At 30.4% G+C, this 14,540-nt stretch overlaps 2 protein-coding genes across 4 annotated transcripts; one reads left to right on the top strand and one right to left on the bottom strand.

Moving 5' to 3' along the window:
- The first annotated feature begins 361 nt into the window (after window positions 1-361).
- Window positions 362-6,621, top strand: LOC105639253 (paramyosin-like protein). Of its 3 annotated transcripts, XM_089725223.1 has the most exons (10): window positions 363-567; window positions 639-755; window positions 858-1,037; window positions 1,154-1,233; window positions 2,704-2,743; window positions 2,857-2,964; window positions 3,419-3,499; window positions 3,801-3,923; window positions 4,473-4,569; window positions 6,089-6,621. In XM_089725223.1, exons 1-9 carry the CDS (start codon window positions 436-438, stop codon window positions 4,518-4,520), a joined length of 909 nt encoding a protein of 302 aa, XP_089581349.1. In that variant the 5' UTR covers window positions 363-435; the 3' UTR covers window positions 4,521-4,569; window positions 6,089-6,621. The 3 variants fall into 3 exon arrangements, with proteins under 3 accessions (XP_089581348.1, XP_089581349.1, XP_012078635.1); XM_012223245.4 differs by lacking the exon at window positions 6,089-6,621 and having other exon boundaries at window positions 364-567; window positions 4,473-4,731; XM_089725222.1 differs by lacking the exons at window positions 4,473-4,569; window positions 6,089-6,621 and having other exon boundaries at window positions 362-567; window positions 3,801-4,178.
- A 1,317-nt stretch (window positions 6,622-7,938) lies between these two features.
- Window positions 7,939-10,147, bottom strand: LOC105639252 (gibberellin 3-beta-dioxygenase 1). Its single transcript, XM_012223244.4, has 2 exons — window positions 9,675-10,147; window positions 7,939-8,696 (listed from the first exon to the last, which is right to left on the bottom strand). Exons 1-2 carry the CDS (start codon window positions 10,145-10,147, stop codon window positions 8,117-8,119), a joined length of 1,053 nt encoding a protein of 350 aa, XP_012078634.1. The 3' UTR covers window positions 7,939-8,116.
- Window positions 10,148-14,540: the final 4,393 nt, after the last annotated feature.

The raw sequence follows: 14,540 nt of genomic DNA, 5'->3' as shown, positions 1-14,540 counted from the left end.
CAAAGTTCATATACAAAAATTCATAATGTTATAAGATATTACAATCATGCTATAGTAATTAATGATAAATGAAAATCATTTAGAACTCTTAAATTTTTATTGCTCTAACACTAAACTTTAGATTTTCATCTACGCAAATAAAAATTCTTTTGTGGTGAAAATAAACTTTTACAAGAAAATTCTAATAGGTAGTTTCTAAATTATTTAAAAAATTTTACTCAGTATTTAAGACTCCATAAATTTAAAAATATGAATTCGATAACTTTTATAATGAAAATTAAATTGTCTTTTTTTTTTCCTTTTCTAAATTAAATCCCAAACTTAATTTTGACACGACGCCGTTTTTTTTAATTGTGCAAATATTGTTCTTTACGTCGGACGGTCGGGTAAGATCATCTTCTTCAGTCTGCCCAAATCCAAAACCTTGATTAGTTAATGGCTTTTCCACAATTGAAAGAACATAGCAAGCTGGATGAGCTAACTTCCACTGAACAATCATTCGAAGAAGAGGAACTATACAATGCGAGAGCTTCAATAGAGAAATTGACTTCCAATTTGGATAAACAGGTTAGCATTATTTATAATTAGGGATTATTTGATGATTATATTTTCTTTCTTAATTTTCTTAAGATCTACAGAATGAGAGAAAGGCAAATCTCTTGAATGATTTGCAACAATTGCGCGCAAGAATCGAAGAAGACGAAACTGTTAATGGTGCGGTGCAGAAATTGGTCCGTCTTTTGTACTCATTGAAGGTGCTAATAGAAACAATATTCAATTCTTTGTATTGAAATTGAAATTTGAAAAGCTCTAGCGTTTTTTGAATTTTGTTCCTTCTTTTTTTGGTGTGTTTCAAGGCTTTGGAAAGGCAAGAATCTGTTTTGCAATCTAATTATAACGCAAAGCGCTCTCAATTGGAAAGAGAGGTCTATGAATTGCAGGAAAAAATAGAGAATGTTTGTGACAGTGAAGCTCTCTCTAAGAATCTTGATTGCTTATTGGCGGAGTCACTGGAGCAGCTGAACTCTGCAAAGAAGGTAAGATATTATTCCTGTTAGGATTAGGAAGTAGCCTAAAAAAATAAAAAAATTATTCTTTCTTTACTAGTTTGATCTCCAATTCTTTGTGGGTATTAGTTTGATTATTTTGGCAGGAGCTAGCAGCAAAACTAAGGGCATTACTGTCAATAAAGCGGCAGATTGATGACATTCCAACCCAATCAGAACTCATTCAGTACGTTTCTTTGTTTGCTTGCCGAAGATTTTCACCTTGTTTTCTAATAGCTACATTGGTGTTTTGAATTCTGTATGAAGTTTGAAGATTATTGATGTTGCAATTTTACTGATGGCTTGCTATATGAGTAATTTTCATGTTGTTCATGTTAATCATGGAGAACTAGACTATTTAATTCAAATCCTATGGTAACTAATTTGTTTTTAGTTGGAATGTCTGGTACTAGGAGTTTATGCTATTTTTGGATTGGTAGTACTCCAATAATTGATAAGTGATGAGCTTCAAGAAATTGGTTATGTCCCATTGGATTGTGGAGCTATTTATATCACACCACGTTTTTGCATATAATCAATCAAATACAGCCTTAACAACCTTCTCTTACATTTCTTCTTTCAAGCTTCATGAGATCCACATCTTGATTAAATCATTGACTATTTTATCCTTTTTCGTTCTCTTCATGCATATTGCATTATTGATTTTGATCTCCCTTTTGTCTCAGTAGCTTAGTGAAGTATGCTCTAAGTTTTACTTGTGACAAATTGACTACATTTGTAACAAGCTGGGCATGATTAACTTCTATGCTCCAGCTTGAGGGAAATGTTAATTTAATGTATGTGTATATAAAAGGAAATTAGTAGCTCTTGATTATAGGGGTTAGGATAGCTTGATTGTAGGAGCAGAATCTGCCTAGTTTCCTTATAGTAGCCTACACCTGTGTGTTCGTGTGTCAATTCTTGATTGACTATACAGAAAACAATTCCTTTAGGTCTTGTTACACTTCTGTTCTCCCTTTTGTCTCAGTAGTTAACTGAAGTTGATGCTCTAAGTTGCAACTGCAGTTGCCTGTTTTTGTATTACAGTTTCTCATCTTCACCTCAATCATGCCAACTTAAGCTATCACAACTTTTCTTTTCCATATCTGCTTGACATCAGGGCTTGCAATCCAGGGGCTCAGCTTTGCTTTAGAAGTCTTGTCATCTGGTTGGTTGTCTTACAATTGCATTGCTGGTCATTCCATTTCATCAATGCAGCCTTAATTTCTTTTCTTTTCTTTCCTCGTTTCACCTTTTCTGGAGCAGTTGTGTTTTGTTTTTTTTTTTTTTGGGGGGGGGGGGGGGGGGGGAGATATGCATATATTGTTCAAAAATGTATCAAAATTCTCCGCCTATCCATTAGCATTTTTCACATTTAAGAGGCCCTTACCCACCATTCTTACTTCTTTAGCAGAGATGTGGAAGCAGGACTTGCACAGGCCCATCTGGCAGCAACTTAAATGAAATGTTTTGTAGAATGGCATGTATATTACTATATTGATTGTGAAGGATTTATCATATTCATTATATGGTTAGTTAAATTTTCAATCTTTCACTCCGTTATAAATAATCGACGAAGAATAAAATAATGCATGCATTCAGATTTTTGCATACTTGCTATCTAATTTAACTGTACAATGTGATATTCTATTTTCAGATATGAGCGTTGTTTTTCAGAGCTGAATGTTCATATCCAGGTTTCAGATGCGATATGTGGTTTAGTGGCCTTGTTTTCAAAATTCTACTGATTCTATCTTTGCTTGGCTCCTTTAGTGACAAGATCTCGTATTCTCACTTTGCTAATGTTCAGGAAAAGCACCGTCAAACGCGCAAGTATTATGCAACCTATAATGCTCTTTTGGAGATTAAGGAACTAATGCTAAAGGAAACCTCCTTGTTGAACTCAATAAGTTCACAGGTATCATTCAAAGGCAGGCAGTCTCCATTTAGGATGACAGTCTTCTAAGGCAGGCAGTCTGATGATGTTTTGCTAATTCCTTTTTTGTCTGCTTTCCTCCTTATCTTCTGGTAGTTGCCCTAATTTAGGATTTGATTTTTCTGACTAATTTCTCAGTTCAGTTTAACAATAAAGAAATGGGTTGGTAATTGGAATGATATAATCTGTTGTAATATGATGCCAGAGTAACAAAAGAAGCCGTGTTTATTGTTTCCTTTTAATTGCACAGAATTCTCATAATTTGTGCAAACACCTGAAACCTAATCACCAGCTTTTCTTTGAGATACTGGAGACTTATTTAAATCATCTAGTTTGAAAAACTTGGATTATACACTGGAATATGTGGTGCACATGGTTGTCTATGACTCATTAATTCTCAAGGACGTTGATTTGCTTTGTATGTTTAACTTCACAGTTTCAGGATGCCCTTACAAGTAGTGATGGCCGCATGAAGCTGATTAATTCCATGGAAGGAATTGCGAAGGGAAGCCAGCAGGTGATTGTGATTTTCTCCTATATATGAACTTTGGAAAAATGTTTAGACATCAAATGTTTGTGAAAGGTTTAATCTATCAACTCAATGCCTGTCAAAGCATGAAGCTAATTTGGCTTACTCTACCACCAGATGTTTATTATTGTCCATTTCATGAGTAGTATACATTTTCCCATAAGAAAATTAGTGAGGTTGCATATTCATATTACTTTCGCTGGCAGTTCATGTTCAACTTATGTTTATGCTTTAGTGGACATGCTTTCAAATTTTAGAAGAGATAATTACTGCTGAATCCATCTTACAGAAGTTACAAAAGGTGCAAGTTGGGCTTCAAGAAGAGCAGAAAGCTTGTGATGCTCTCAAGAAAAAGTATGCTGTAGCAATGGCAGAGCAAAGGGACTGCTATGCTCTCTTAAAAGCTTTGCAGGTAATCCTTGTTTTCTCTATTTCACTCTGGATAGAATTGGTATTATTACAAACACATAACAGTAAATAGTACTCTGAAGAAAAATATTTAAACAAAGTGTTCTATACCGCCACTTGGATATCTATCCTTTGTGGATGTAGTTTATCAGGAAATTCCAATTAATCACCTCTGTCATATTTTAAAACCCTTAAGACTTCGTGGTGTTTATAACATATGCACACTGCTGATCAATGCCATGCACTATTTTCATTTCAACCTTGTTCATGTATGAAATATTCTTGCTTAAGTTTATTACCGGTGATATGTTAGCAATGCAGAAATTGCATTATGATTTAACAAACACCATCAGAAATAATATTGTCTAAGAGTAGAAATTGTTTTGCTATCCATTTTTCAAACTCTTGGGGAGTAAGAACTGACCTCATTTCATTGTGAGAGAAGGCATTATGTGCAAGGAAATTTCTGTTGGACAAAAAACAAAACTTGTATATACACATTTATGTGACAATGTTGTAGCTTTGCTTAGTTAATAAAGCTCTCAATTTATAGGAGGAATGTGCAAAGAATGAGAAACTTCAAAGCCAAAGTTCCGTTTGAAAAAATACTGTTGCCTCACGAAATCATGGTTTTTTCTGCTAAATCAGAGGTTAGCACTTCAAATTTGATTTTATTTTGGAATTTTGTAACTTACTGCATTGTACTACTGTTTTCATTTGTAAAAGTTGTAATGAGTTTCTTTAAAATATACTACAAATTTGTCAAAGTCATAAGGGAACAAGCTTGATATAGTGATTTATCATCTTTAAAATGATGATTATTACAGTCTTCAGAAACCGATAATTGAAAATAGTAAGAAAATAAACTAATTTAGCAGTTAAAAACCAACAGTTAATTGTATTGATTAATCAGTCTTATTGTCAAAAATCATGAAAGAAAATGAACAAATGTCATATGCATGAATTGAAAAAAAAAATTGTTCAAATTTGCTCAACAAGCTTAACCTTGTCGAGCTCGAGTCGGCTTATTGGACTCACTTAATACACGAATTGAATTCGAGAATGTGGCTTGATGGTAAGTCTTGTGAGTCAGTTTGATAATAGTAAACGAGCTTTTATATGTGCTCAAGCTTGAAATTTGAGCCAGTAAACTAGACAATCTATTTTGCCTTTTTATTGTAAATCAAGTTCGAGTTCGAACTGTTTTTTCTAAAAGTCGAGCTTGAGTTCAATTTTTAAAACTTGAATTGAGCTCAAGTTTAGTAGAGTTCGACTTACACCTCTAATGGAGAGGATCAAACCTAAATGTCGGTATCTAATTACTGGCCTAGAAGGACAGAGATGATGATAAATAGTTTATCAGAGACAACTTGATACGGTGAGATTATCCTGTTGGAAAAAACCATACAGAAAAGGTTAAGGAATGAGTATCCTGTTGGAATGACAATGTACACCACAAAATGAAACCTTGAAAGAAAAGTATAAAACATAGTTGCAGTGGACAGTCAATCATTTTACTAACTCTCTTCAGTATCTGATCAAAGAGAGGAAATTATGAATTCAGATGTTTCTCATTTGATTCCCACGGAATTGAAATTCCTTCGACAAATACAAACTCAAGTGGGCCATAATAAATCAGTAGGCAAAGTTAATGAACACCTAACTTAACCAACTTCACTACAAATTCTGTTTTTTTTTTTTTTTTTTCCTTTTTCTTTTTACCAACTTCAATCAATATATGACGGTTCAAAATAAAATTGGGGAAAGTTGGATTTGTTACCAATTCATACATCTGAATAGGTGAATAGGCGATGGGTCCTAAACAAAATTCACGAAACATTCTCTGAAGGTTGTAAGAAGAACAAACATTCCCTGAAGGTTGTAAGAAGACTAAATAGACCACAACCGATTAACTTAACCGATGAACTTTCAACATTTTGTTGGATTTTTTTCAAAAAAAAATCTTAAGATTGAGACTCAGGAGAATCAAATCTGAAGATTGAATGACCCCAAAATTTTCACATGACCAAATCATATTAGGTTGGAGAAATCAAATCATGAAGGACTAAAAAATGTGTTGTATATATTTTTTGTACTATGTATTTTGTATTGTCACTTTGCTTTTCATTTTCTTATTTATTTTCTAAAAAACTTTGCTGTTGGAAGCAGGTCCTAGTAATAAATATGGACAAAAATCAAAGATTGAGCTTTGAAAACAAACTCTTTTTTGGAGGGTTATGGATAATTATTTAGACACAAGCAATTCCAACTAAACCACGCAACTCGCTGTCTGCTATGTTGCCCACTCAACCTAATTGCCACCCCACGGAAAGAGCAAAGGCAGACAGAAGAGAGAGGCTCACTTTTACAAAAATAAAACATATATAATGTGGCTACGTAAGTATCTGTCACTAAATGATTGGCTCGTATGGTTTTGTTTACTGTATATAAGGACCCACTTGAGTCAAGTGGGACATGAAGACAAGTCAAGTATAGCAGGCTGTTTTGTCTTTAATTTGCTATCTAAATTGCTTGGTCAAATTATTATTTGTCGTGAAGTTTATGAATTTAGGTCTATCAAAGAAGCCAAGTAAAAGCAAATCATGTGTTTGTGTGAGAAGCGAGAAGTTTCGAGTTTAAATTCTCTCGATCACAAGTGTTTTTATTAATTTAATGAGTCTTGTATCTTGATTGTGTAGTCAGTGTTTTTCATTCTATCAAATCTCCTAAGTAAAAGCTTATCAAAGATGGCCTCATTCCAGGTCAAAAAAAGAAAATTAAAAAAAAAAAATATTACTTTGCCGTCTTTAATTTTGAGAAAATTTTCCAGTCTCTTCAACTTTATGTTCTAAATTCGCTCATATTTATAAAATTAAGAATTCAATTCGTCAATATATATTTATAAATAAGAATATTCAGCTATCTTAAAGCGAGGTTAGTCTAACACTTAAAAACCATACTAGAATACTCATGAAAAAACTGGAAAAAAAAATAATAATTAAACATTTATAAGGTATGAAATTAATTCCAAATATAAAAATTGATCTAATCCCAATCAATTAACACCCATTCTAGTGTATATAATTCTAACATCCTAATCCTCATGCATGTCATCATCTTCTTGATAAAAAGACAAGCTAACATTTCTACATCACCTAAAGTCTTATAAATCAGGCTAAGGACAAAGAGTGAAGTTGCCTTATTTATTTTAATTAATTAATTAGGCACTACAAAACTAAATGATTCGATTAGAGTTCATTTGTCTCATTAATGATTAATAATCCAAACAATGACCAAAAGAACAAACAAATACAAAACACGTGTTGCTCTAACCTATATAGCTAATTAAGAAATTAACAAAGACTATTTCTAAATTGTAATTTTATTCCTACCAAACCGATCCTTAAGTAATGTGAAAGTTGAAACTCAGAAGAGGACAATTTTGCAGAGGCTTCGGTGAAAATGATATTCATCTACGTTGTGCAAATAAGATTTCTTTTGGAGCGTGGGATTGACTCTATAATTCAATCTTGTTATCACCGTGATAGAGTTTAGCACCTTTCAACCGCTAGAATAAGTTATTTTGATTTCGAGGCTCTATCTATTAAAATTTTGAAATATAGTAATATACAGAATTTAATTACTAAATATTAAAAAATAACTAAAAAATAATTTTAAAAAATAGAAATTAAAAGAATTTAGAATATATAAAATTAAAATGATTTGTTTGTATAGTCTTTTTTATTCTCCATCTTTCATAACGACATAGATTTTGTTTTTCTTTTTTTTTTTTTTTTATTTTAAATATCTCTTATTATTTTAAAAGTATTTTGAAAGTTTATTTTTATGGAAATGGGTAAATTGATAATAAACTTTAAATTTATATCCTAAATTAGCCAAAGTTAAATATTTAATCAAGAGAGTTTGCAATTAACAAGAGAACGTTCATAAATGTTTAAAGATCAAAGTGGTATTACTTTTGTGCATTATATATCCATAAAACCCTAAATTAAAGTTGCTTTTCTTAGGAATAAAATTAAAGTTCATATATACATAAACATGCAATACTCATTTCCCAGTTGGGTATAATTAAAGAAAATAAAAATTTCAAAATAATATTAATAAAAAAGTTCTAAATTCACTAAAGATATATAAACATAAAAATACAAAGATTTCACTAATTAAAAACAGAAAACCCTAAATTCTAATCAAAGAAAGAGCTTTATCAAGATTCTTAGACTTAATTCCAACATACTCGGCCACCGAGACGGACCGATAAAGAGGAACTTGTCCATGATCATCATCTTCATCACCAGAGCTCAAACCCAAGGGAAAGACATGAAAATCAGTACGTGGGCAGTAAAAAAAAGCAACAGAAAATCTTTGTTTAGGCTCTTTCATGATCACACGATGAAGAACACTGATAAACCGACCATTTGAAAGAATATGCAAAAGATCACCAATATTTACTACAAGTGCACCATTAGTAGGATAAACTAGCACCCATCCAAATCCTTCTTTGAATATTTGTAACCCACTAATGGTGCTTTGGTGTAATATTGTCAAAAGAGAAGTGTCTGTATGAGGGGCTAAACCCATGGCTCGATGTGGGTCTGGACAATTTGGATATGAGTTTAGCTGTAGAGCCGTGCTCGAACCTCCGGGTGAACCCAACCATTTTGTTTCTTCTTCTGACATGGATATGTTTTGGAGAATAAGATGTATTAGGGTTGTGGCTAGCTCCTCCATTTTCTTCTGATAATCTTCCATTACATCACTGTTTTATTTTTACTTTTTGGTTAATGTTAATCATAAAATAAATTAAACACGTAATTAGGGATGAGTACGTACATATGATTTGCAAAGTTGAAGAATTTATTTCAAATTAATTAGGTCTATGTATATGCTAAATTTTATATGTATTGGAAAGATTACTGAAGTACTAATTGCAGTTTGGATTTAAAAGAAACGTTGTGGAAGGAGTACCCACCATATACGAAATTGAATACCCTTTTTGTTTTTTTTGTTTTTTTAAAAAGAAAAAGAAAGAAAGAAGAAAGAAAGAAGAAAGAAAACAATTCCCTTATTCTTTTTCAGAAGGGCTCACTGAATTCAGACTACATATCTAAGTATATATAAGAAAATAATTTCAAATCACATTTTGATAAAGACTAGTATATATGCTAATTATAATATTCTAACATTATATTCTGTCCATCCAATACATGATATATATATAAAAAGGGGAAAAAAAATCTATCACATAGTAGTAATTAAGACTAGTGTATGACTATTTTTGCTTCAAGATTAGTGATTACTCCTTTCTGTAAGTGTTTTTTAATAAATTGAACATCGATCTATTAAATTTAAATATGTTCTATTACTTGAATTACTCTTCAAAATGAAAAGAATATTTAAAGTATATTAAATATCTGTTAAAAAAAACTTTTCTCAAGAAAAGAAAAGAGAAAAAATAAACCCTTACTATATATCGTTGTAGCTGGCTAGATTGAACTGATCAACAAATAATATAATATCCAAATCCTATAGTGAAAAAATATGCTTTAAATATATGCAAAGGGTGCCAATTAAAATGAATTAAACTTACTAATCAGCTTCCATAAGAGTATAAATCATCAGTGCAAATTTAAACTAATTAAGTGAGACTCCTAATTAACCAAACAAGAAGCAATCTTTATATACACATATATAAATGTTGAAATTTCTGTACGTGCATGGAACTGCATGGACTTACCAAAACCGCTGATAGCCATTAGGCCAAAGTTGCATTGCATGATCCACAGGGGAACCCATAATAGTGAACCCTTCATGCCACATATACTTATTGAAGAATGGCGAGATTCGAGCTATTCCATATCCTATGGCTCCGCCAGGCGACCTTAAGGCCTTCAACTTCTGTCTTGCCGGTAGCGAAAATAGCCGTTTTATCTCAAACTCAACTTCATTTAATAGGTTTAATGGAATGTTGTGGTTTGTCAATTGAAATACACCCCATGTCTCACATGCATGCCCTATTAGCTTGGCTCTATCAGGATCGTTCAGGTCAATCGTTGGTATTGATAACCAGTGGTGATCATTTGACTCCAACTCGCCGGATTCTGGCCAAACGTGGGAATCAGGCACTGCTCGGACGGAGTCAAAGTCGAGAGGGATGATTTGGTGAAGATGGAGTGGATGGTCCCTGTAGGCTTCAGAAAGAGTAGACATGGTATTGTTAATAGAAAGTAAAGTTAATGAGTCTATATATAGTATTTTAATCTCGTTTTAGATGCGAGGTAATCCAGTTATGGAAGTTTTATTTATTTTTTCTATAATTATTTTTCTATATATGGATTGAATTTCTAATTTTATAAAAATTATTTAATGAAATTTAAATATATCTTATCACTTTGTGATCCTCTCATCAAAACAAACTAATCAAAGATAAAAAAAAAATAAAAATAAAAAATAAAAAAAATAAAAAAAAAAAAAATTAGTCAAAGATAAAAAAATGGATGAGGATTAATATAAGGGTGGCTGTTTGTACAAAAGTAATTTTGTCTGTTAGTGAATTTGGAAGGATGTGTAATGCATGGAGGGGATTTGGTTGAATGAGACAAAATAAGGAACAAACAATACAGAAAGTTGTGGCATCTCCAAGACTTGAAACAGTTTGTCTGTTTGGACTTTGGATGATAAGAATATGGGACCCTTCTTCTCTCTCTATCTTCCATGGGAACAGTGGAATCCTTGTCCTTAGTGCCCCCCCACCCCCCCCCCCCCTCCCCCCTGTGGCATGTAACATCCACACATCTCTTTTTATTTTTATTGTTCCCATTATTAGTTATCAATCACACGTATCCTCAATCCATTGAGATTAAGGGATAAAGTGCTTAGTATATAAATAATTCTTTAATAAAAAAAAAAGGACTCTTACAATTTAAATAAGAAAAAAAAAGTTCTTAAGCATTTTATTAATTTATTGGTTCACTCTATAAAATGAAGGATTAAATATTTGTGTAGTTTAATTATTGTAATTAGTCATTAATTGTAAGGAGTTAAAAGTTAAATATTGGTTGTTAACTAACAATCAACGATTCAACGGTTAAATATCATTATTCAAAACTATGGATGGAGGTGGAGTGTATTTTCATCACTGTCAGATCCCAAAAACCATTTAAAGTAGATTTAAGTATTTGATTAAATAGGTTTATAACGTATATGAGTGTCAAATCAACTATCCACCGCGGATTTGAATTGAGTGTGGATTTAAAAATGCGGGTACCTTCTACCCACCAAAATTCATTATATAATTTTAAAAATTTAATATAATAATTATTTTTTGAAATTTTAAGTGCATATTGGACAAATTTTACACTTTTCCTTTTCTAGTCCTACCCTTTATTCTCATCTCCATCTTCCAAGGCTCAACCAGGATCAACTATAATGAATTTTGTGAGGTACTACACATATGAACAGAGAGATTTTCGTGGATATCCTACTCACCGCAATCCATTTAAAGCACATTTTATGTATTAGATAGGTGCAGAACAGGTGCGGATATTAAAATTTTAAATGGATATGGATATGAATATTTCAAATGAAATTTTAAATAAGTTTGAAATGAATATAAATATTGAAATATTTAAGCGGGTTTGTGTGTGGGGCAGTGCAAATTTTATAGGCACCGCACCACATTTCCATTCCTACTAAAAATATTTTTATATATTCGGTCTTCAATATATAATTTGAAGTTAATGAATAAATTTTAAATTAACATGCAATTAGATTAATTTAAGTGAATAATTGTATTTTTAGAAAAATTTTATCCATAAGAGCATGATTCAAATTTCAGAATCGCTGTTATTGAAAGAATTTGTGATTCAAAATTCAAAATTGTGATTGTTGAAAGGATTTATATATAAAATAATTATGAGATGTCATATATTAAATATTAAATCTTAATTAATCCAAATAAATTCTAAAATTACATGATATCACTCATTCAAATATCTTTAAAGATACTCCAAACCTAAAATGTTAAAATGTTAATCATATGATGAAAAGTGGGAAATCATGTACAACTTGGATTGTAGTAATCAAAAGCCAGCACCATTACACTAAAAACAACAAAACAATCATCACAGCCAGCTTCTAATATTCTATTTCTACCAATTGTTTGATTCATAAAATTAATGATGTCTCAAATATTAAAATTATTGTATTCAAAGGTGCATTAGCCGACAACTTTTGTATTACATGTTGTCCTGAAAAGTAAATACTATTACAGAAATATATTAAATTGTTTTTGTTGCTCTCATGTGCGCAATGAGTGAATTATTTAAAAGTATCATGTAAGATATAATAATATATGTAGGTGCAATTGATGAACCCATCCCTCTGTTTTTAAATTATGACAATGAGCATATAAAATATTTAACTCCTCTGTCTGAATCACATCTTGGTCCATCTGTGGATTGTGTTTGCTATCAAAACTATATTGAAACATTGTTATGCTATCAAAACTAATTAATTCTTTATGAAAAAATTACAATACGATCCATCTGTCTTTTAGAAAATAGACTAAAATATACTTATAGTTTATTTCTGCTCAAATTTTTTTATCTTTTTCGTTAAATACCTTGTGAAATGACAAAAATACTCCCTTTATTTTTAAAAATATAAGGACGAACTAGTTATCTTTTTGAATTCATGGGAATTGAAATATAATTTGATTGCTATAATATTTTGCTACCTCTCATTTGACCTCTGTATTTTCTTATTTATTTAATGAAAAATATGCAAAATTAAAAATAAAAAACCTAATAATGTAACGGAAGTAAAATATAAAAAAAAAATTAATATATTTTAAAAAAACAGGGACGGAATAATTGTATTTCGCAAACTAGAAGAGTCGTAGTTTAATTTTTCCATTTTGTATTCCACAGCCAGTCACCTTTTTAGCAACCATTGCTACTTTCTTTTTATAAGTAGACGAAAATAATATCCCTAAAAAAAAAATTACTAATTAAGATAATAGATGATGCAAAAAATTTTGATTATGATAGCATTGCAGCAAAATTTGAAAACTCCATACCTAAGATGTGTGTATCTAATACATTTTTTTAATCTTTAACTTTTCATAATTAATTAAGTTATTAGAAAATATTATCACGTATTAGTAACAATTATAGAGCTGTATTAAATTAGAAACAGCAAATTTCTTATTTTGCCGACTTGAAATAAAAGAAGAGTTCGGTGAAGTGGCAAATTTTTTCTTTAAAATTTCTTTTGACCTTTAACCGCAGATTTCCTCATGCTGAAGGAAACTAATTATTCAGTCTGACCATTTGTCTGTTGAAAAATAAATATATGTGCAATTAGGTCAAATGGGTACATAATTACGGTAGAGAAATTTATGTACTTATATCTCATTTTTCAAAAAGAAGTCATTTATTTCCAGTCCCTTTTTCTCTGCTCTAATCTTATTTTTCAATATGTTTATATTAATTAGCTACGCTATTTTCCAGAAGTTGGAAAATTTAATAATAATAATAATAATATATAAAATTGAAATTTCACTTCTGAAAGCAAAAATAAAAAACGTGTGAATAGGAATTATTGTGTTTTGTCCAATTATAGACAAAGAACACATAATAAAGGATGATTGGACCAGATTATATTAAGCTAATCAAGTGTGGGGTCCCACTCGAATCCTTGATTTGTGTGCTAATACCAACACTAATTTCATTTTCCATATATCACTTCTTTAACCTTCCCCTAATTTTCTATTTCTCATTTCTCTAGCCTATCAATAAGAGATCACAACAAAGTAAAGTGCGCTTATGGGAAATGGAAAAATGATTCTTATAAAATTTATATCTTTTTATTTTTTTTTCTCAAATTTTATTTTTAAAATTAAAATTAACCGGCAAATAATCTAAATAAAATTATATATAAAATTTAGATTCAGGTGTTTCTCGATCAATCTTTAAACTTTTTTATTGAAAGTTTATTTCAATTAAAGCGGAACAATTTGTAAGATTACATGCATGAATCTAAATATGTTGTGTATTTTTTATTTTTATATTTTATAATTTTTTCATATATATATATATATATATATATATATATATATATATAACTTCAACAATTTAATATTATTTCGACAATAAATTTCACTTCTATTTTATCTAATATATCTCTAAGTTAATATTAAATATTACTATCAATAAAAAATCAAAAATAAAAAAGTATTGATAAAAAAGGCATAATAAATGGAGGTACATGAGAAAATTAAAAAACTCTAGTATTTTTTTTTTTTAAAATGGTCTATAATTTGTTGCAAATAAAAAAAGAAAGCAAATATATTATTATAAAATGGATGGAGTATTATATTTTATTATTTGAATAAAGATATTTTCAGGGAAATATTATAAATTATTCATATTATTTTCACTTCATTGCATGAGCATAGATCGCTGAGTTTGCCCTTTGATTTGCAACATAAAATTTGGTCGTTACGTCCATTACCCATATAACTAGATTAATGGCCATAAAATATCATTTCAACCATAAACTCATAATCCTAAAAATAATAAACTGTTGCAGAATTAAATAT

Source organism: Jatropha curcas, chromosome 8 (assembly GCF_041381405.1).
Source record: "Jatropha curcas cultivar XTBG-Jc1 chromosome 8, XTBG_Jcur_1.0, whole genome shotgun sequence".
In the NCBI taxonomy this organism is placed as follows: domain Eukaryota; kingdom Viridiplantae; phylum Streptophyta; class Magnoliopsida; order Malpighiales; family Euphorbiaceae; genus Jatropha; species Jatropha curcas.
Note: the sequence above shows the minus strand (reverse complement) of the source record. Positions and strands in the feature narration are given on the sequence as shown.